The following is a 23,981-nucleotide window of genomic DNA, read 5'->3' on the forward strand; positions in this document are numbered from 1 at the left end:
GTGTTGCATATGCTCAAGTTCCAGAAGCCAAGAGGAGGAAACTTGATGATAGAGGTGAGAAGTGTGTGTTTGTGGGCTATAGTGAAGAGTCCAAGGCATACAAGCTCTACAACCCACTAACTGGCAAACTAGTGGTTAGTAGAGATGTCATCTTCAGTGAGGAAGAGACATGGACGTGGAACAACAAAGAAGTCAGTAAAGAGAAGATCGTCTCCACTGATTTTGAAGAACCAGAAGTTGTACCACCGATTGAGCAACAGCCTGCTCAAACTATCACAACAACTCCAGTGCACAGAATTGCAAGGAGTGGTCCTACATCTAGTGAGGAAAGCAGCTCCTCAACTCCAGTGAGGTTAAGGAGTCTCACAGAGATTTATGGACAAGAAGAAGAAGAAGAAACCAACTTTTTCTGCTTGTATGCAGACCACGAGCCTTTCTCATTCAATGAAGCTGTGGAAGAAGATTGTTGGAAGAAAGCCATGGAAGAAGAGATCCATGCCATCGAGAAGAATGACACTTGGGAGCTGACAAAGCTCCCACCAAATCAGAAGGCTATTGGTGTCAAGTGGGTTTACAAGATCAAACGCACTGCAGATGGGAGTGTGGATCGATACAAATCAAGGCTTGTAGCAAAGGGCTACAAACAGAAGTATGGAGTGGACTATGATGAAGTCTATGCTCCAGTTGCGAGACTTGACACGGTAAGATTGCTAATCTCTCTTGCCGCACATCATAAATGGAAAATTTATCAACTAGATGTCAAGTCAGCCTTCCTTAATGGAGTACTTGAGGAAGAAGTGTACGTGGAACAACCGGAAGGCTTCCAAGTACAAGGAGAAGAAGATAAGGTGTATCGTTTGAAGAAGGCTTTGTACGGCCTCAAGCAAGCACCACGAGCTTGGAACTCAAGGATCGACAACTACCTTCACCAAAATGGATTTCAGAAATGTCCATACGAGCATTCAGTTTACATGAAGAATGGTGAAAAAGGGGAGTTCTTAATTATTTGTCTCTATGTAGATGATTTGTTGTTTACAGGAAACAATGAGGCAATGTTCCATGAGTTCAAGCAATCCATGTTCAGTGAATTCGAGATGACTGACAATGGATTAATGTCATACTTTCTTGGCATAGAAGTGAAGCAAGAAAGTGATGGTATCTACATCTCTCAACAAAGGTACATGAGAGACATATTGAAGAAGTTCAATATGGACAAGTGCAACACTGTCAATACCCCAGTCGCAATTGGATTGAAGCTGTCCAAAGGAGGAGAGGGTGAGTTTGTAAACTCAACAGTGTACAAAAGCCTCGTTGGAAGCCTAAGGTACCTTACAATCACAAGACCTGATATAGTTTATGGTGTTGGACTCGTGAGTCGATACATGGAAACACCAAGGGAGTCTCATTGGCTGGCCGCCAAGAGAATTTTGAGGTACATAAGAGGTACTCTAAACTATGGTCTATTTTATAATTTTGGTGAAGATGCAAAATTATTTGGTTATTCAGATAGTGATTGGGGAGGTGACCAAGATGAAAGGAAAAGCACAACTGGCTATGTGTTTTTTCTAGGATCAACAGCTTTCTCATGGACTTCAAAGAAGCAATCAATTATTGCTTTGTCATCATGTGAAGCCGAGTATGTTGCTGTAGCCTCATTGGACTTATATGTAACTTGAAGACCAAGAAAATAGGCCAATTTCCCCTTGTCTTTAAGATCAAAGACTTCACTAAGAGTATGAATCACAAAATGGATTAACTGAGTGCTGGATCCTGTGATGATAATATCATCCATATATAGAAGAAGGATAAGAACCTGAGTGTCAACCACCTTGACAAAGAGACTTGGAATCAGAAACAGAGACTTGGAAGCCAATTGCTTGTAAATAACTAGTGAATTTAGCATTCCAAGCCCAAGGAGCTTGCTTTAAACCATATAAGGACTTTACTAGTTTACAAACATGAGTGGGAAACTGAGGATTGATAAATCCTTAAGGTTGCTTCATATAAACCTATTCTTGCATTTCACCATGCAAGAAAGCATTCTTAACATCTAATTGTCGAAGATCCCACTTATGTGTTGCAGCTAAAGATAAGATTAATCTCACAGCCGTATGGCGAACAACAGGACTAAATGTTTCGGTATAATCAAGCCCTTGTTCTTGACTAAAACCTTGTTCGACCAATTGAGCTTTATATCTTGAAACTGAACCATCACTATTTCTCTTTATTTTATATACCCATTTACTGCCTATAACATTTTTATCACTAGAAGAAGGAACTAGAACCCAAGTACCTTGCGTTTGAAGTGCATCAAATTCTTCCTGCATTGTCATCTGCCATTGAGGTATTTGAGATGCTTGTTTAAAAGTTGATGGTTCTGAAGTATCAACAATATCGGCAAGAAAAGTAAAGCCTCCTGAAAAACGATCATAACCATCAAGAGTTAATTACTAACTGCAGGAAACATTACACTGAGAGCTGAATAATCCTATCTAGTGATTGTTCCTATGCGCAATCTTGTCTGAATGCCTGAAGAAGGAATAACTCGCTCTGAACTTGAAGAAGATGAGGAATTAATACTTGGCAAAACAACCTGAAGTTAAGTAGGCTGAAAGACAGGCAACAGGGCATTAACATTGGAAAGAGTAGTAGTGGGATTGGATTCCTGTGCATTATGAGCTTAACTATCACCATCACTGTCACTAGATTATACCAATGGACTAAGAGATTGACTAGAGGACACTCCACAATTGACAGGCTCAACTACCTCGGTAGAAGACTGAACCAAAGGTAACTGAACAATTATAGGTCTATTAGTGTTGGAAGAAGATAGCTGACATAAAGCAGTACCAAAATTTCTAGGTATTTCATTGTATGGAAAAATGGTTTCATCATAAATGACATGCCTAGAAATAATGATCTTCCCTGTCTCAATGTTATAACAAATAGCACCCTTATATCCTGGTGAATATCCCAAAAAGACACATTGAACAGATCTATATTGCAATTTATGTACATTAAAAGGTCTGAGGTATGGATATATGGCTGAACCAAATACTTTCATATTGGACAACTCTGGTTTCTTGTTAAACAACTGCTGAAATTGTGAACTCATTTGTAACACTTTACAAGGCATCTGATTAATAAAGTACACTGCATGGGACACTGCATAAAACTAGAATTTGTGAGGAAGCTTAGCAATTGACAACAAGATAATAGCTATTTCAATAAGATATCGATGCTTCCTTTCAGCCAATCCATTCTGCTAAGGAGTATATAAATAGGAGATAAAATGTATAATGCCATTAGTATCCAAAAACTTCTTAAAGCTATTACTAAGAAATTCTCCACCGCCATCAGATTGTAAAACTTTGATCTTGGTATGAAAGTGATTTTCAACATAAGCACAAAACTTTACAAATGCATCAAAAACCTTGGGTTTATTGATTAAAGGATAGATTCATACAAACCTAGTAGCTTTATCTATAAAGGAAACATAATATCTGTAACCTTTAAGAGAAACAACTGGAGAGGGCCCCCAAACATCACTATGAATCTTACAAAATGGAATATCAACTCTGTCTGTCCTATCAGAAAATGGTAACCTACTCATTTTGCCACTAAGACAATGAGAACAGATTTTTACAAGTTCATCAGGAACACAAGATATATCTAATTCTCTAAGCATTGCAGTTAGTATGTCATTAGACGGGTGACCAAGTATTTGATGCCAGAGAGAAGTTTTGACAACATGCCCCAAAAATGCAGAAGAATGCACACCCTGATTCAGTAATGTAGGAACAATATGCACAGGAATCTTGAACAACTCATTCTTGCTACTCTTTTTATGGTGGAAGATTGCCCCTGTTACCTTGTCCTGCACAAAGAATTGAATATCATCACAAATAAACTAGCTGTGATTGTCTTTACACAACTTTTTGATAGATAGAAGATTAACAATTAACATGGGAACATGTAAAATCTGTTTAAGATGTAAGTAATGTGACTGTGTGTGTAAAACCCCATTGCCAATATTCTGAACTTGCAAACCTTCACCATTTCCAACAATGATCTTCTCAGTACCCTCATAAGGTACAACCCAATCTAGAACAGTGATATCTGGAGTCATGTGATGAGAAGCCCCAATTTCAACAATCCAAGACTCTCCAGATGCACTTGCATGGGAACTTGATAGGAGCATATTTATGCAACTTTGTTAGCCTATTTCCTTGCATTTACTTAGTTTCTAATTAGAGTGTTTTAAACTATTTTCGTGTGTTTTCAGGTTCAAATGACAAAGTTGGCAAGAAAGTGCAATTTGGAACATTTTAGAGCAGTTTTGGGCTTGGAATGGATAGCACATGCATGGAGCAAGATAGATGGAAGTTTTTGAAGATTAAAAGAGGCTAGGAATGTGCTCAAGAGTTGAAGAAATTAATTCAAGACTTGGAAGATAAGGAATCAGCTAAGAAGAAGGAAATATTATCCAAATTACCTTATCTTATCCAAACATTATCCAAAATCTTACCTTATCTTATCCTAACCTTATCCTAATCTACCATTCTAGCCGCAAGGAGGACATCTAAATGACATTAGGATACCTACAAATCAGGTTTCTAGAAGCCAAAGCCTTATCCCTAAAAAGCAGCCGCATCCACCCCTTCTAGAAGTTATGTTTCCTACCACAAGGATCATTCCTTTTCCTCTCTGGAATCTGAATGAGAAGTGCCCTTTTTCCTTGTTGATTTGAGTCCTAATTACCCTCCTTCTTAGCCTTTGCCGTGCCCTCCCTTCTTCCTATAAATACCTTGTGCCGCAGCAATCATAACTCACCCATCTCTTACCATAATTCACATCACACATCCATCAGACACAGAAATCTCTCTAGTGCCGCAGCTTTGCAAGGAGAAAGGAGAGGAGACCCTTGGAGCCGTGCCCTGCCATTCAAGCTTGGATTGCTGGAACGTTCCTAAGTACATTCTATCTTTTGTTTTCAATGTTTAATTTAAGTTATCTTTGTTTAAGTGCGAACATGAGGAACTAATTTCGTTTTAGCTAGAGGTGGATTCAAAGCCATGAACATATATGTGATATGAATTGATTTCCTCCAGTTATTGTTTCCTAAAACATGAATACGACTTACTGATCTGTTTGATTGATAACTTATTCTTGTTTGTTGATTAAGGGTGGACACTTAGTTTGCATGCATGAATTTGATGCTAAAATATAAGGGAATTTCACCTGATAGTTATGAACTTATATTTATAAGTAGTGGAAATCACTAGTCATGATTGTGTTAAGTAAATCCAAGAATCATGCAGTTCATAGTTACGAATGCCTTGTCAAAGCTTATGATTTTCATAGAACTTAATGATTTTTGATATTTATATCTATCATGCAGTTCATATAGGGAACTTGATAAGAATAATTTGGTTGCGTCGCTGAGTCCAATTCAATGAAATTAGGAAAATCTGATGGTTAATTTATGTAGTTCACGATTAACTTGGGGCATTGTCATACATGGTTTATTGGAATAATAACTGGAAATCAATTTGTATGCATATGTGTTATGTATGGATAAGGACCCTCTAGCTAGCCTTTCACCTCAATTTCGTACCAAACTTAATTTGTTTCTGCAATTTACTTAATTTTAGTTAAATTCGTCAAAACAGCTCCCAATTAGTATATTGAGTCTTTTTAGTTAGATTTTCGTCCAAATCACTGCTTAGTGCTTGTTTTGGGTTATTTGAGTCAGTTTTGTGTTATTTGAGTTAGTTTAGCTTGTTTTGAGTTGTTTAAGTTTAGTTTTCTGTTTTTGAGTCTAGTTTAGTGATTTAGAGTTTAATTTGTGTAGATTAGTAGCCCTTCTAATCCCCGGCCTAGAACGATCCTTACTTTCACATACTACAACTATCAAAAAGAGGGTTTAATTTGTGTGTTAGTTTATATCACATCAAATTTTGGCGCCGTTGCCGGGGATTAGTAAAATTGCTAATCCCTCTGTTTTTTTTTTTTTTTGTTTATTTTACTTTTGATATTTGATTTAGTTTTCTTTCTTTGATTTTAGGTACTAGAGAAGCAAGACATGGCAATTGCTAGTGTTCAAGCTCAAATGGTGAATCTTACTTCTCTTTTGTCACAGTGTATTTAAACGTCCCGAATGCAAAGAGTTGGTACATTTGGTGTGTCCTATAAGCAAGGATATCAAACTAATCAACATCCTCAATTAATTGAGAATGGAGGTTGGGATAATGTCAATGCTTGGGGTTATCTTAGCCATAATCAATCAAGGAACAACTTGTTTTCCAACACTTACAATCTAGGTGGGAGTGATCATTCAAATTTTACGTGGAGGGAGCCTCAACAAGTTCAACAAGAAGGATATTGGCAGCCATCTGAGGAGTTCTATTGAAGACCTATGCAGCCACCACAACCTCCCCCACAACAATTCCAATCGAATTCAATTATGTCCATGGATAATGATAAAATTCTTGATGTACTAATTTCTTTGACGCATGGCTTACAAAACCAAGCTACGAAGATAAGCGAATTGAAAAATCAACTTGGAGAGATCACAAAATTCATCGGGCAAATTCAAGAACAAAGTGAACTCTCCAACTTAACTATTGTAAATTCAACCGGAGATTTTGAAATCGCGGAAGCTATCACCTTGGGAAGTAGTATAGAGGTTGAAGCTGACCCAAAAACGTCCAAACACAGCCAGAACGTCGATGAACAGCTACTGCAAGAAGAAGAAGAGGTGGACAAGGCCACAACAAGGGAAGAACACCGCTTGCCGCAGCCTTCTAAAGCTCCTACACCATCTAATTCAGGTATGGTTGTTCCAAATTCAATTCTTTCTAACCCCATTCCACCAAATGTCCCTATTCCTAGCAGGTTCATGATTTCCAAGGAAGAAGAGAGTGAAAAAAACATCTTGGAAGCCCTTCCAAAGGCGCAAAGTAATATCCTGATTCTTGGTACAACAAATCAAGTTCCAGAATGTGTTGAATTGTTCAAAGAACTTTGTACAATAAGAAGAATGATTCAAGAGAAAGAAATGGTTGGGGAATATCAAGAATTCATCAAAGAGGATGTACTTGAGACAACCAACCCCAAAGAAGTTGGATTTTAGGACACAGGACAAGTTACAACCCTCACACCAAATCTGTCCGAGTACAAAGTTCCTGGAACGTTCAAGGAAGTGGTGTTTGTCCTTGAGTTTTTGTCGGAGTACACAGGAAAGCCACCTCCTCATATTTAATTTCGTTTTCTACTAACAGGTTGTTGATGATTCAGGCACCCAGTTTAGAATTTAAACCATTGCCGGATCATTTCAAGTATCACCTTCCATTCAAAGATCAATTCCATGCCGTGGAACCTAATGGAGCTTAAAAGGAGGTATCATCCAGTTGGAAGACGTTAAAGCAAGCGCTTCTTGGGAGGCAACCCATGCATTCAAATAAAGAAGACCTAGGAATCTCCGGCTCCAAAACCAGATTTGCGTTCCTTATCCCTACTCTTTATTGCTTTTACTTGGCCATAATTGTCATGTTTGTTAGTTGTGTTATTTGATTACTTGTGTGTGAGTCTATGTTTGAAACATTGACGAAAATGTTTGGTTTAAGTGTGGGGGAGGGGGTGGTAAATAGATACTTTTCATGACTTATTTTCGAATTTTATCACCTATCACTTCTAAAAGTTGTTACTCACTGTTTTTAAGTATTTTTATTGTGTTTTGAAGTGTTTTAATGTGTCCTATAACAGAAAATTTGAAAATTTTGAAAAAAAAATTCGAAAAAGTTTTTAAAAACCCCAAAAAGAGTCGTTTTTGATGTTTGTTTGTGTCTTAGGGTACCTTCCAACATAATGATGAGGATTTGGTTTTTAATTGCATGACTGTTGAAGAAAGTTACAAACATGGATGGAAGTTTGATTTGCTGTTTGGTTTATGCTTAGTTGTAGTTGTCGTTTATGAATTCACATGTAATCACAAAAAGGAAAAAAATCAGTTTTTGTAACATGCTTGAAGGAAGGAACTCAAACTAACGCTACAACCCTGAGAGACTTGAGCCTAAACTTTATTTGGAGAGTTATTAATCTGAGGTGTTTTTGTTTTCTAAAGTCGTTACATGATCTCATTATTTCTTTGCTTGGTTGCTACTTAGAATGCGTTTTCATCACTATTGATCCAAATACTAGAACTCATGCCCATTTCATTCAAAGCATAAAATTGAGTGCATAACATATAACAAGATGAAGTTGTTTACTTAAACCAGAGCCAAAAAGCCTTATCCCTTGCATATGTATTGTAGGTTTAACCCCGTTGAGCCTTAGTTAGCCTATTTTCTTTGTTAGCCACATTATCCTTACCTAGCCTAGAATAGGACTATCCATACCCTTGTTCTTAAAGAATAGTCTAGCAGGGAATTCCTTTTAATCTACAATTTGCAAAAAAAAACAAGTGTGGGGAAGGTTTTTCGTTTGAAATCTATGAGGATGTACGCTTAGTGTGCCAAAGAAAGAAAAGGGCACAGAAAAAAAAAACGTGGAAAAAGAAAAAAAAAAAGAAAAAGAAAGAAAAAGAGTTGAGATATAAGTGAGAATGTACTCACAAGTATTGGTGGTTGAAGAAAGGGTCCAAAAGTTTGAATCTGGCCCTAAGTGATGTATGAATCTTCCCTTCATGTTTAAAGTTGATTTCTGCATTCAAAAGTGAATTCTAAGTGTTTATTTCATTACTTTGCTTACTATCACTTTAAGAACTTTTGTTTATCCTTACCTTTCTTTGTTAGCCAATACCTTAGCCCCGTTACAACCCTTAGACTTCTATCTTGATTGCTATGTGTTTAAATATGTGGAGTTTGAAATTGGTGCGAGCATATGGAATCCCTGGTTCTCACGTCTAAGTAGTGGCATTCTATTCATGAGATCATATACATGTTAATAATTCCAGAAAGTGCCTTCTTTGTTATAACATTGTGTAGATTAGCAGCCCTTCTAATCCATGGCCTAGAATAATCCCTACTTTCACATACTACAACTATCAAAAAGAGGGTTTAATTTATGTGTTGGTTTATATCACATCAGAACTCGGTGTACTCATAGTTTGTTAACCAACAAGAGAAGAAAATTGTTGTGTAGAACCATATGGATGCGAAGGAACAAACACATGAACTTGTGGTGAAGGAGACATGGTCAAATCAGGTGAATAAGGAAACTGTGGTGAAGAAAATTGTGGTGGAGGCACAGTAAACCCTTGATAAGCATAATGTGCAGATAATGAAGCAGGAGGTTGAGACCCCTGATAAGCATAATTGCCTCGATGTCTACAATTGAGAGCAATATGTCCACGCTTTCCACGTATTTGACACTCTTGAGGATATTGATTAATAGTGCCATCATTTTGATACAAACAAGTGACAACCACATGACCCTTCCTTGAACAAATTTGACATTCAGGAATTTGCTCAAACCTGTTTGAAGAATTACTAGACCAAGGTTGCCAAGTATTACCATTTCTAGACCCATTAAACTGTGGTTTATAACCTCCATTGCCTTGAGGTCTGTAATTATTACCATGAAAAGGCCTACCCCCATTAGAACTATCATTAAACTGAAAATGATTACCATTAGATGAATTTCCACCATTATAAGTCTTAACACCACCAGCAGAAGGTTGTTGTGGCAAAGACATGGAAGAAGAATCAGAACGAGGAAATGTGTTATCATAGGGTTGTGAAAATGGAGGTTGAGAGCTACTACCAGCATTACCATGTGGAGAAAGAGCATTAACATACATTGCAGCCATATTCTAAACTAAAGTTTACACTCTAGTTTCAATAGTCTTTTCTGCCCCTATTAACTATGGTCAAAACTCCTTAAGAGTGATTGGTGAGTCTCTAGCTAAAATGACAGTTCTAATCACATCATAATTAGATGGTAATCTAGTAAGAGCAGCAATAATGAGATCATTATCAGTCACTTTTTCTCTAGCAGCTTGTAACTGATCCTTAATAGCTTTCAACCGCAAAAGACATTTATCAATAATATCACCCATTTTTTGCATAATATGTAATTTAGCCTTCAAATGATTGATGCTAGCTTTAGAAACTGACATAAATCTATCATGTAATGCATTCCAAGCTTCCATAGCAGTTTTACATTCAACAACATGTTCAATGGCATCATCACTTAATGTGGCAATTAGAAGACTCAACAAACCCATATCAGTCTTAACCCACTCTTTATACGAATCATTAATCTCCTTGGTAACACCCAACTCAGGAGTAAGAACAAATTTTGGAGGACAAACAGACTCTCCCATGAAATGATCAAGAAGATCATAACCACAAAGAATAGAACAAAATTGATAGCTCCATTTGATGAAATTATCATCATTTAATTTGATGGTAATCATGCCCAATAGACTTTCAATTTTCACAGAAGTCATCTTGATAGCCGCAATTAACTTGTAGAAATACTCAAACAGGTTACAACCCAAAAAAAACAGATCTCAAATGAAGCGGCAAGAAAAACCCAGATGAGAAATTGCACAAATCGAACACTACAAATAAGTAAACAGATCAACTACCAACACAATACTGAGAAACTATGCAAGAATCAAAGAAAATCTCAACTTCTTTGGCATCGGCCTTCAAGAATCAACACAATCTTCACAAAATCAAGAATTCTGGCTTCGACCTTCAAACAAATCATCATACATTCTTCATATAACATTCTACTATGACATCCGCCTTCAATGTAATATCAATTTCTAAAGAAAAATCTTCCAGTCAACTTTCAACAGAAGAAAAGTTCAAGAATACAATCACCTCAATCAACACGCAGAGCAATAATACGAGAGCGAAAAACCCAAAACCAGGACAACCATGCGAGTGAGACTGGCTCTTGATACCATGATAACACTGTGAATTAAGCTATACAAATCTTTAAGAATCAAAAAATCCCAAAAAGTAAAACCTTGAGGAAGAAGAAGGAAGAGAGAAGCTTTGTGTATTTGATAACTGTTCTCTTACAACACAACCGACTTTCTTACTTATACAATGAGAGGGAAATCAGTTTTTATACTACATCTCAATTACACCGACTTATGTCTTAAGCAACTATTGCCTAGGTGGCACTGCTAACGTGGCATTGCTAACATGGTCAATACTTCTCACTAGGCCGAAACCATTACTAATATTAGATCATCTAATAGCGGCCCAATGATTCAACCTTAAGGTCCGTTGCATGCTTTCAAAAACATTTTTCATCTTGCTAGGCCAGGTTCTACTCCAATAAGGAATTGTGGACCTTTTTCCTCCTCGCAAGGTTGGATCCTACTAAAGCAAGGACTTGAAGATTTTCATCTTACTAAACCATTTCCTACTCCAATAAGGACTTTCATCTTACTAAGCCATTTCCCACTCGAATAAGGCCTTGGAACTTTTTCCCTTCTTGTTAGGCCGAGTCCTACTATAATAAGGACTTGGTTGGATAGATTTGACTAGGCCATAAGGCCATGCTCATCCCAAGTTGGCCAAGCACATCCCAAGTTGGTGAAGGATTCATTTTTATAATGTAATAACAACTATTTCAAATAAAATGAGAATCATCATCTATTAAGAATATCATTTCATAATTATAAACATAGTAGAAAACTAATACAAAACCTATCCCACATAACCACATCTAACTAAATGGAAAGATAACACAATAGAAGAAAAAACTTTATATCACTTTTTGATGACCTTGGAAAAACGACACGACACAAAATAAACTCTTACAGAAGTATGATTCCTCAATCCACACCTAACAAAAAAAAAATGACTAGCTCACAAGGCATAAACTTGCAATCCTCGAACAACTCCAACGACGCCTTGGAGGAAAGACCGCACCATTCTTTGATGATCTTACAATTCTTGACATAAATTATGCTATGAGTCACCTCCAACAAAGGTCGAATTTTCTCTTTATAATCCTTGCCAAGAGCACAAACCACAAAATCACTACCTTAGATTTGAACAATTGTCGCTTTAAGATAAGGGATTGAGTAGTAAGCCATAACCTCTACAAAAGCTCTCCTCCTTAGAAAAAGAAAGTGACCACAACCGCAAAGGCTTCCTCGACAAAATGAGAGAGTGACCACTAATAAAAACTTGAAAAAAGAGAAGGAAGGGATAAAAATGGATTGCTCCTAACACCAAGGCCAAGGGCTGGGGCCGGCGGTTGGTTTTTATTTGGTTTTTTTTTTTTTTTTTTTTTTTTCTCTTGCACCTAGGGTTTTTTAGGGGCTGGTTGAATTTTGACGTTGTTGGTGAAGGATCCATTTAAAAAAAAAAAAAAAAAAAGTGAAAGGTAGAAACCCGAACTCATAAGAGGATTTAAATTTAGGTGTAGAGAACGAAGCACACAATTCTAGCTAATTTGATTATGTCACACATTTTATGTACAAGACATTCTTTATTTACTAATTCTTCAACATCCCAGCTACACCAACATCCCAAATGATAAAAATCATTTCAAAAATGAATAATGGAAAGCAGAACCAGACGGATAAACCCCATCAATGAGAAGTACTCCAAATCCAACACACCATCCTTGATTTCAAGGGTTCTTCTACAATGCCCAAGTAAACAGAGATATTTGTGGCACCAAACTAAGTAGAGTGATTAGAATAGTTATATATGTGGCCTCAAGCCAACCTTCTTTGCATTTTGGGAAAGTTGGCGAGGGATGAGAAGATTTATGTTTCTTTGCCTTATGTTTGAGGGACTTTCAAAGTTTCAGGCATTTTATTCCAAATTGTGAAAAATGCACTACAAGAACATTATCAATAAATTACTCAATCAATATAAAAACACTAGAAATGCACTATAAAGACATTGACCAAAGGACTTTCAAAATAACACCTTGGTTATTTGAAAGTTTTCTCAAATTTATTGCATTAATTGTTTCAAGTCCTTCCATCTTATTTTTGTATGCGGTATATTCTTAACAACTTTGGCCTAAATTTCTTGAATACACCCTTCAGTAACATGTCACACAATCTATATTCACCCTATAATATTGTAATTTTAGGCATCTAATAAGAAAATAAAGAATTAAAAATATATCCGGCAGAAATAGATTTTTATTTTATTTTATATATTTTCAGTTTGAAGAAGTATAATTTCACTGATTTCCAAATAGGTAAATCTTGCTTCGTCATTTGATCGATACACATTTTGTATAATACATAATTTCAACAACTGGCTTTTATGCTTATTAAATTATGCTGCATGCAAGAGCTAAACAATACAGAAAGCCTAATTAGGCTTTGGAAGGCAATGGAACCAGCTTGCGGTATTCTGCAAGAGCCCACAGTGGGTAGATGTTTTTATAAGCTGCATAATGTAGCATGCAGTTCTTCATGAACACTCCAGTGATTTCCTGCCATATATAATTAGTGATTGGATGTTATAAAACATTGCAAGTAAAATTTGAGCATACGTATACGCAACACGATATGTAATTGCGTTTTATCTTTTTTACTGGTCAAGCTTCCATTCCAAGTAATGTTAGGGAAATATTTTTGGTTGGAATAGATGTTAGGGTAACCAAGATACCTGCTGAGGAAAATCACCATTTTCCATCTGAGTGTTGATTATCAACTTTGCTGCGCGATGAAGAGGTGTGGGGTCTCTTTTCGCCTGTCCTGCATGAATCAAACCCATCATAGCCCAGGCTGTGTGTACTAAATTTGATCGGTTTCCTTCAAGAGGAACGTACTCCTGATCACCCACCACACATTGAAATATTTTAGTCTAAGACAATGAGATTAACTAAGAAACTTGGAGCTAGCTTCAAAAATAATCCACCTCCCATATTTTACCTTTTTTGGACATGAAAGGTAGCTCTCTCCCCAACCACCGTTCTCTTTCTGGATTGCGAGTAGAAAATTAATAGCTTTGCGTATAGCTGCACAGTTGTTGAAAGTCTTGCCAGCAGCTGTTAACCCTCCAAGAGCAAACCAGGTACCATATGTGAAGCAAACTCCCCAACTTCCGTACCTGTGCAAATGTTTCTTAACTAAGTTGTTTCTCTGCTATAGTAGTTAATCAAAGAAAATGTGTATAATCAAATTTTTATTCAATAATATGATATATACCATGAACCATCTTCCATTTGTATATTTTCAAGGTACTGTGCAGCATTGGTAATAAATTGATCCGTCTCTTTCTTCCTGTGGCCAGGGTACAACTTCTTAAACAAAACTAAAGCCTGAATTGCAGATGAAGTGCATTCAACATATTCATGCTCAACAATAGTGTCCGCGAAGAATTCGGTGGGATTCAACATCTGGGGAGAAAAAAAGAAGTGGGAATGTCCAGTAAGTATTTACTAATTATTAATGCCTTCAAAAACTTTAGTTTCTTACACATCTAAGTTCGACAACATTACTCCAGTTCTTTCAAATTCTTACTTCTAACCATTCTGCTGCTCCAGCTGGTTCCCAGGCTGCTAAACCACCATTCTTACTCTACAATGAGCCATAAAATGAGATTTGTAATGAGTAGAGAGACCTAATAGACCGTGCGGTGAAGAACAAATGTCTTGAAAGTCTACAAGTTTTTTAAGGTTTTTAAAGTAAGACAGCATGCATTAGGTCCAAAATTTGATAACGGCAGGGAAACAAAATGCAACTCATACTCATATATATGACTGACTGACATAATATTGAGTTGTGAAGGTGTATTTTCTATTATATTGAAACAAAGTACAAAGATAGCTCATATATATGAGCGTGGGAAGAAGAGAAAAACAAGGAACAAGGAACAAGAAACATTCTTCCTTCCTTGATTTATGCCTAATCACATAACAACTAAAGCAAGATCAGAAAATCCCTTGAATTAGTGAGAATGACAGCCCTATTGTTAGACAACACCCTATGCACACACCCATGCTACCTACCGGCTAGGGTAAATGACAGCATCCCATGCACACACCCATGCCGGGTAGGGTAACTGACAGAAAGTAGATCTTCTTCCCGATCTTCTTCCAATACATAATAGTTGTACCTGTAGGGAAATGAGGACATTGACAGCATCGTATAACCGCTCAGGTTCCATTTTTTCACCAACCAGCTCGGGTGGCATCATCGATAAAAGCAGGCAACACTGTACAGGGGATTATGGTGAGAAAAATGGAATTAGCATTTAAGGTGGATAACTAAGTTGAAGTATTTGTTACCTTTAAACCCTCTGCAGTGCAATCAGAAACTTGCCATCCATGGTCTTGATCAGAGAAAGTCCACGATCCTTTGGAAATGTGGCGGTGCATGCTTTTGAAGTCACCCGATGGATTGTCCTGAACCTTTACAATTCGATTACAAAACAGTCACTAGTGACAACAAATTAATCAATGCACATATACACATTTCACAAAAAAATGAAAGTTCAGTTGACTATATAAAAAACGAACCTGAGATTTCTTGACGAAGTCATGTCCTCTAGCGAGCGTGGGAGCAATTTCATCGGTTAGATCGGAAGCAAGCAAAGCTTGAATGGCAAAACCAGTATCCCACTGTTGACTGCCAAAACTCTGCACGTATTAAGAAAATGTATCAACTTATAATGTTTTCCAATGATTTAGAAGAGTAAACTTTTGAAACAGAGAAAGGGGTAAAGAACAAATCATCGTATCATATACTGTATTAACAAAATGTGTACTAACTTGCATCTTCATTCCATCCTCAGCAACCCATAAATAATCTGGTATCCTCGCAAGATGCTTTTTAAAATAATCACCATTTGGGTCTTCAGCCCAACAAGCCAGCATGCATAACACCTTTTCGACACATCCAATGGTAATGTATCTGCTGTTTTCATCTTCATAATGAATATGCTCCATTGTTACTTCAAGAGCCCTTTTCCTGATCAGCTTGTTAAATGGCCAGCGAGTAAGAAGAGGCTCCGTGCATATGTACAGACTATCCCATAGAAAGTCCTGTATCCAAGGATGAGGGTAGTAGATGTCCTCCTGCATTCAAATTACCGCAATCATTTTATGTACCTAAACAAGAAAAAAATAGACTAATTAGCTATCTTATTCAAGTTCAACATACTTTAGCACAGTGATGACGCACTCCCTTCCAGTTAATTTCGTCATAAGGCTGAGCATAGAGTTCTTCCCTTAATTGTAGAATGAGAGGTGTGATTGGACCAACAAATCTTTTCCCATATAAATATGACATAGGCATGTAAACCATCCTACAGTAGCACAACATTTTTGCTGCATTTGCATGATGTAGAAGAGATTAAAAAAGAAGACTATAGGTAGAGAGAGACAACATGTGAAAGATTGAATTATTTGTACTTGTGGAGTCCGGAATTGTGCTAACCTGGATGCATAGGAAGAAATGAAGGCAGAATCCAAAACTCTGGGGGCATTGGGTTGCTTCCGGACCACTCAAACACACCAAGTATCTGCAAGAATCAATTGTGCAAGATTAATTAAAAACGGAAATCCTCTTAAATAATAGTAGTGCAGTGTTCTCAATGCCAAATATGACTCGATCACTCTTCAATATAAAGTCACATTTGACTTAATCTAGTTAAAAGGTGGGACTCCACCTTTAGAAGATATAAAGTAATAGTTAATTCTAAATTTCACTTCATCTTTCTCTACTGAACAAAACTAAAAGTTTCAATAATTATTTGATTATGTATGCATTGGATATATATGGTATAACTTGCATCACTAGTTTGGAGTCAAATATGACTTTATAGCATTTATCTTTTTCTTTTAGATTGCAACTCTAACAGAGGTAAATTTTAGTAGGGGGTCATCACTATTATAGAGTGTGTCAACAATAAGGTTAGTTTTGTTAATATTGACTTGCTATCTTCAACAGCTATACATCTTTATACGTTGTCGATATTGACCCATTATCAATAACAAATAATCTCAAATAATTCGGTTATATATGGCATGCATAAATTACCAATATGTTGACAATTTGCCATAGTGATAGTTCTATTTAAGAACAACAGTTAACCCGAAGCCTAAGCAATTTGTCTTAGTGCTGCAGATAGGCATACCGAAAGCCAAGTTTTACCCCATGAGGGGATGTGGGTAACACTGCCATGATCAAGAATCCACTTTCTAGCTCTTGCACAAGCATTGTCTTGGCCACCATCAGGTCCTTCTCCAAGAATACGCATACAAATATAGCTGAGAGCTGTGCAGAACATGGTGCTGTGTCCTTCAATGTGTAATCCCCAACCACCATCTTGGTTCTGAATTACCCAAAACATTAATGCATATTAATTAGGATTATTTATTCAATATTTTTATTTATACAAGCGGGATTTTGGATGCAGAAATGAAAACTGTTGGCCAACTTAACTGCAACCCTTGTTAATAGTTTAAGACAAATAAGCACATTTTGAAATTTTTTATGTTATCCAATTTGTGTGGAAAAAAAAAAAACAAAATGTAAATATATATGCACCTGATGACAGTATATGTAACGTAGAATTTCTTTGCGGTGTTCTGCATGAAATATAGTGTTAAGATGCTCTGTAATGTAAGCACACATAACCTGCAAATTTTGGATAAAAAATTAGAAAGAGCAATTAAATAAAACCCCCAAATATTTGGAGTTAGGTAACAACTCGAGAAAATATGCTATTTATTTTATGTCCCAAAATGGGAACATGGGATTGCAAGTAAAATATTTCATAGTCGGTTGAACATTTTTGAAAGTTGACAATAGGTGTAACTGCGTAGTCATAGAGAAACTTAGTTATTTCTCTCAAATTTTGAAAGTTGAAAGCCTATATATTTAGATTAATGCTAAGGAGATTAAATTCGTAAATAAAATTTTGTAAACTAAATAACATGAAAGTTAATGATTGAATTATGTTGATAAATGTGCTCATTCCTATTGGTGACATATCATTTAGTTTGCAAATTTTGTCTTCCATATACATTGAGGTGATGCTAGAGAGACTATCTATTTAAATCATATGACATAGTCGTTAATGAATGGATTAGTATTGCTTATTTTCTATTAGTAATACATAACATGATTTACAAATAGGTCTAAAAAGTAAATCTACCTAGCATTACTCATATACATTGGGTTTGAAACGTGACCTCATAAACTTTAAGAAGTTGGTGTCAATTTATCCATTAATATAAGAAGGACATTGCGTGGTATATAACATGATAGTAAATGGTGACAATGTTAAATACTGACCAAAGGAGGAAGGAAAAACAACGGGCCGGCATTTTCGGCAGGCCAATGGCCATCGCTAGCCTGCAATGCTGAAAAGAAGTGGACAGACCTTCTCAACGAAGTTGTGGCCTTTTCATGTGTGATTTCCTCTCCATCCTCAACTTTAATCGGGGGATTTGTCTGTTTGAAGTTCTTCTCCCTTAGGAACTGTAGATAAGTGAACAGATAATTAAGTGCGATACTAATGAGAGGATTGAAGTTATGATTAAACAAATTTATGATGATGATATTATTATTAATTAAATTCTAATAAACCCTAAAGATTTATTGGTGTTGCCCATCAGATAGGAAAATGAAAACTTTGCACAAGAAACAAGACAGACAAAAAAAAAATCTGATTTTTGTATATTTATTATTATTATTATTATTATTATTATTGTTTTCTGCCGAACAAGGCTCCTTTAAAGTCAAAGTGGACTCCCTTCTATTCCCAAATACGTACAGATAAGATCGAGAGGGGCCCGAGAAAACCTCCAACCATGAATGAGTATATTTATACTAAATGGTGGAGATAAATTAAAGCTTATTATATTAACACCTCACAAATTGTTGAATAATCCCCACATATTTCCCTATAATACCCTCACACCCCCCATACTTAATATACACATTACATTTTCTACATGCACCCCATATTTTTTTATACACCCCACATTTCTCAAATCTTATGAAGCTTTTAATTTGGACAAAAAATGACGACTAGAATTTTGACAAAAGATGCTGCCTGGGATTTAAAACATATGTGAGTTGTTGTCAATTCCACCATTAAATCCCGTGTCGTCTGTTAATATTTGATGGTAATTTTAGATGTTTAATTCTTCATGTAATCCCTAAAAGATATGAATACGAACATAGAAGCTTGAATAACTCATCAAAATCAAGATTAAATAATTATCGATGTCATCAAATTCACTAAAAAAAAAAAAAAAAAAAAAATGAAGTCTTACCTCATGTGAAGCTTCCAAAACATTGATTTCATGTTTCATTTGTCAAAAATAATTTTTCTCAATCAACATGTTTGTAGTTTCATTGGTTAGGGTTTTGTTCAACAATGGAGGGTCAGAGGAGTTTTGATAGTTGAAGAAGATAAATAATACGTTAAAAGTGATTTGGGGTGTATATAGAACTTTTTTTTTTTTAACCTAATAAGGTCAAAATTGTCATTGCTTAGTAGGGTAATAAGTCATTTAATATTAAATTTTAATGTGGGCTACATTCAATATTTTGTGGGGTGCTAATATAAAAAGCCTAAATTAATATCAAACTCGACATTATAAGAGTCAAATTTAAGTGAATAAGAATATTATTAAATCATAATATTAAGTGGCAAGAAGAAAATAAATTAAAATAAAGATATTATTCGTACTTCAAAAATATCATTCGCACTCCTTCATAAAACCAAAGAAGAAAATAGGGAGTTTTAACAAAACGCTCCCAATATTGTTCACTTTTAACGAAAAACCACATTTATACCTTTCCTTAGTACTATTCACTATACCTTTAAAAAGGGCTTTTCATTAAAAGGGAAGTTTTTTTGAATTTTTCATTAGTTTTCCTAAGAAAATATACTTGGGGAAGTGCAAGATAACATACGTAGAAGGCTAATATTTTTATACAAAAAAATTATTAAGGTGGAAAAATTAAACTAATCAAAATTTCGAATGCCATGATGGATACTATTAATCAACTGAGTAACAAATGAGCAAGGAGGAGGATTCTCTCCCCTCCTAATCTCTCTCTCCTTCCCTTCCCTTCTATTTGAACGGTTACGGTTTAACCACGTCAACATCTTATATTGATTTTTTTTATAGAAACAATAAGACAAAAAACAATATGTGAGAGAAGGAGAGGAAATGAAATGAGAATAGGAGGGGAGATAATCCTACCCTTGCAACAACTCCCAAAATAATAAGTCTAACGGAGACTACTCTTTCTTAAGTAATATTGTCTCTCCTCCTCAAATTATTTCACTTTAAAATTAAAAATAAAAGTCCAATACAAACAGATTATGAGAAATGAAATTACTCCCCATAGATCAAAAGTTAAAACTTAAAAGGGTCCAACGCTATTCGCACACTTGTCTCCTCTCTATGCATTTTTAAGTGAAGGATATTGTTAGACTATGTTATGGTGCATTCAAGGAACACGCGAGCATCATGCTAGCTTGTTATGGAACTTGTGGATTTTATATACACACGTCGTACGCTATATTTGGCTTCGTCATTTTTTCTTCTTAGCTTCATTGCATGCCATTCATGACAAAGAATACTTTATGGGTGTATTTATTCACTTGTAGTTAACGTATTTCTTTACATACAAACTTCATTATTAGAATTACGTTTATTCACTTAATATTCTAAAAATCAATTAAGTTAGAGAATGTTTAGTCGTTCATATGCATCAACTGAATGGATGGTTGATAGGTTATTACCAAGACCGTTGATCATGTTTGATACATATAAATGACTAAATGATCTCTAAATTGATTGATTTTCTGTAAATATGATCTTTAAATAATGTGAAAAAGTAAAATAATGTCTTTGATTATTGTATAGTGCGTTAATAATAAGTGGGTGGATAAATAGGTAAGTGGACACAAATATTAATTGCTTCTAATAAATAACTACATCAGTGAAACCAAGTAATTAGAACTCACATTCATTAGAAACATGGTTTACATTGCGTAAACTAATTGACAACATAAGTTTGGACGAACTACAGCATATATACCTGCATTCGCCATAGGAGATCACCACTGGGCTTAACCTGGTAGCGGTTGTTGTAGAAATGAAGACGAGCTTCTTCCACCTCAGCTCGCTCTTCGGTAGTTCCTGCTTCAGGGTCAAACTCAAATATCTGCCTTCCCACGAAGTTGTTTGTGCTGTAGATGTATGGATCATTGCCACCATCTGCGACCTTAAGCTTCCACATTCTTCAATATTCTTTATTTCTTTCTTCTTATAAAGCACCTGTTGCATGCATGCAATCTATAAGTCACAATATGTATATTTATATCATCACTTTAGGGAGGGAGGGAGGGAGAGAGAGAGAGAGAGAGAGAGAGAGAGAGAGAGAGAGAGAGAGAGAGAGAGAGAGAGAGAGAGAGCTGTATAAAGAAACTTAACTATGTTTTCAATGGACGAATATATAAATGATCACCTTCCTTTGTGTATATATAGAGATCGGAACATTAAAAAATATATACCCAGCAAATTTTATTCATGTTTTACCTAGGTATAAAAGGTAAGTCAATGAGTTAGTTCAACGCAACACGGCAACAGGAAATTATTGAGCATAAAGTCATTGAGATTTGCAGATCTGTTTCTTGCCAATTTGGTCCCTTCATTTTTCATGTGTCCCCACACCCGGCAACAGTTACCAACCATTCTTCTCTTGGAAGAAAATGACGAGTACTTTCATTCTATGAAAATCGCTTAGTGCTTGTAATCATAATCACACAATGTACATTATTGCTCATTGCATTTAGGAAGGGAGGGAAGCCGAGATGCATAGAAGGGAGGCATGTGGAGCACATTCATGCTAGCTGTCCCCTTCTTTATACATATCGGTCTAATATGATTGGTAGATGTCTAATTTTAATTGGGTGGCAGTTCAAAATATATTAAATATGGAACATTGAGACTTGATAGTGGTCACGTGGAGTGAGAATCACACGATGTACATTATTTCTCATGGCACTCAGGGCTTGATGATGTTTCAAGTGTTGAGTTGAGTTTCCACATGGTTCTAAAAGAGGTTAGGCGCTAGTCGGGTGGCGGTATGGGCCTAGTGCCTAGGCGGATTTGTGTAAATTTACAATAAAATATTAATACTTTGGTTATTTTGATGGAATGAGATAAAAGTTCAAATAATACAAATCTTAGTATTTTAGGATATATTTATCCAAGATCGTATGAATTTATAAAGGTGCCAAATATATGGTTAGAAATCATTTAATCTTGTTTTTTGACCAAAAAAATAAAATATTTAATCAGCAATCTAAAACAATTAAATAAAAAATAAAAAATAAAAAAAAGGAAGGGAGGGAAGCTGAGATGCATAGAAGGGAGGGATGTGGGGCACATTCATGCTAGCTGTCACCTTCTTTATACATATCAGTGTAATAGGATTGTTAGGTGTCTAATTTTAATTGGGTGGCAATTCAAAATATATTAAATATGGAACACTGAGACCTGACAGTGGTCACGTGTAGTGAGAATTGAAGAGTCTTCTTCCTTTCGTCTTCTTCACTGGAGTTCATGTTGGAAATGTGCCCTAAAATCAATCATATGATGATACTTTATGGACATTTCACATGTTAAACTAATCTAGTTTAATATTAAGGGCAAACATTATTGTTTGAGCCGTCTCATATAAATGTTATATGCTTAAACGATATGTCCAAGGAATATGTGATTGGGAGAATGCGATCTAAAGAAGTTAGATTCATGAGACCATTCTTTCGTAGACATATCCTAAACGTTCCTGATCATAGGATTGCCAATTGGGCATTGACAGTCTGTTCAGATCAGTACGTGCTGTGTCTTCTCTCAGGGAGAGTGACTAGTCTCGAGTCATTGGTGTGAGTGACACCAAGACAAGCATGTAGGTGCTCAATAGAGAATGAGTTCACTGAACACGATCAACGAGGAGTTCTTATATTCATGTCACATGAGAACTCATGGTTGGGATAATGCAAAGTAGTCCTTTGACCTGAGGCATCACAGCTGTCTTGTGGTTAGGTACTTGATCTTTGATTATGTCAAAAGTCACTCTATCAGGGTGTCCACGGCATCGTCGGGGTTAAGCCACTTAGCCATGGAGGCAAGTGAATGCGCAACAAGGGATCTCTAACCTTCAAACTGTTTGAGGGAGAATACTCTATGATATGATTTAGAATCTCTGGCCAGAGTATGAATGAGATGTTGGAATGCGTTCCAGATCACATTCAAGGTAATCATATAAGTACAAGATTCACATTGGATAGTAGACATGAATAAACTATCAAACCAAACAATGTGGTCAAGAGTATTGTATTAGAGAAAGACCGTATTGCATTTGTAATCCTAAACTGAATAGGTTCTGCACCTCTTCTGATTAGCTTGGGTAACCATGATATGCTGCTAGGTGTCACTCATGGTTTGTGGAAGCCCTAAACGTGTATAAACACTAAAGGGAGAATTGAAAGTAAGTTTCAATTCACAATCGATTTGAAAGAGTTTGAATCGCCCACTGCCTCGCTAAAAGGAACCTAATGGATCGTACACCGTGTAAGGTAGAGATTGAAGATTCAACGGAGATGAGTAAGAATAATTAAATGGTTTAATTATTTATGGCAAGGATTAATTAATATGATTATTAATCAAACGAATAAGTTCGTTAAAAGACCTCGGGATAGTTTTGGACCTTAAGGCCCAATGGGCTTCAAACGTCAAGTCCATTGACTTAAGTTGTGTGACAACTTAATGAATAATGATTCACAAAGGCCCAAATAGCCCAATAAATCCCATATGGCCGGCCATGTTAGAGAAGGAGTGGTTTTGGACTTATTTACAAGTTTGCCACTCAAATGAATTACGGAATAAGTATGACTTTATAGCCAAAATTCATTAGGGGTTTCTTTTTGGAGAAAAGATGAGAACACAAACCTCTCTTTGCTCTCAAAGAGGCCGGCCACCCTAGAGGAAAATAGCTA

General features: G+C 36.1%; 1 protein-coding gene and 1 pseudogene across 2 annotated transcripts; one reads left to right on the top strand and one right to left on the bottom strand.

Annotated features, from left to right (window-relative positions):
- The first annotated feature begins 6,082 nt into the window (after positions 1-6,082).
- Positions 6,083-7,395, top strand: LOC148693607 (uncharacterized; annotated as a pseudogene).
- A 5,720-nt stretch (positions 7,396-13,115) lies between these two features.
- On the bottom strand, positions 13,116-21,636 carry LOC137728830 (beta-amyrin synthase-like). 2 transcript variants are annotated; one of them, XM_088677420.1, is made up of 16 exons: positions 21,517-21,636; positions 21,017-21,255; positions 18,248-18,433; positions 17,498-17,587; positions 17,085-17,282; positions 16,385-16,469; positions 16,109-16,275; positions 15,718-16,023; positions 15,466-15,585; positions 15,235-15,357; positions 15,063-15,161; positions 14,468-14,524; positions 14,153-14,343; positions 13,877-14,054; positions 13,611-13,775; positions 13,116-13,434 (listed from the first exon to the last, which is right to left on the bottom strand). In XM_088677420.1, the coding sequence occupies exons 2-16, from the start codon at positions 21,215-21,217 to the stop codon at positions 13,315-13,317; spliced, it is 2,286 nt and encodes a 761-aa protein (XP_088533546.1). In that variant the 5' UTR covers positions 21,218-21,255; positions 21,517-21,636; the 3' UTR covers positions 13,116-13,314. The 2 variants fall into 2 exon arrangements, with proteins under 2 accessions (XP_088533546.1, XP_068323705.1); XM_068467604.2 differs by having other exon boundaries at positions 21,412-21,636.
- Positions 21,637-23,981: the final 2,345 nt, after the last annotated feature.

The sequence above is a fragment of the Pyrus communis genome, chromosome 10 (genome assembly GCF_041283825.1).
Source record: "Pyrus communis isolate YQ-2024b chromosome 10, ASM4128382v1, whole genome shotgun sequence".
NCBI classification, from domain to species: domain Eukaryota; kingdom Viridiplantae; phylum Streptophyta; class Magnoliopsida; order Rosales; family Rosaceae; genus Pyrus; species Pyrus communis.

Bases quoted from the DNA above. Each gene is read 5' to 3' on its own strand.
- LOC137728830 (XM_088677420.1), bottom strand. From the start codon at position 21,217: ATGTGGAAGCTTAAGGTCGCAGATGGTGGCAATGATCCATACATCTAC. The intron at 15,358-15,465 runs GTTCGTTTTTTA...CGAATTGTAAAG, and splicing joins ACTTCGTCAAGAAATCTCAG to GTTCAGGACAATCCATCGGG. The intron at 13,776-13,876 runs GTAAAATATGGG...GTGGGTGATCAG, and splicing joins ACCTTTCATGTCCAAAAAAG to GAGTACGTTCCTCTTGAAGG.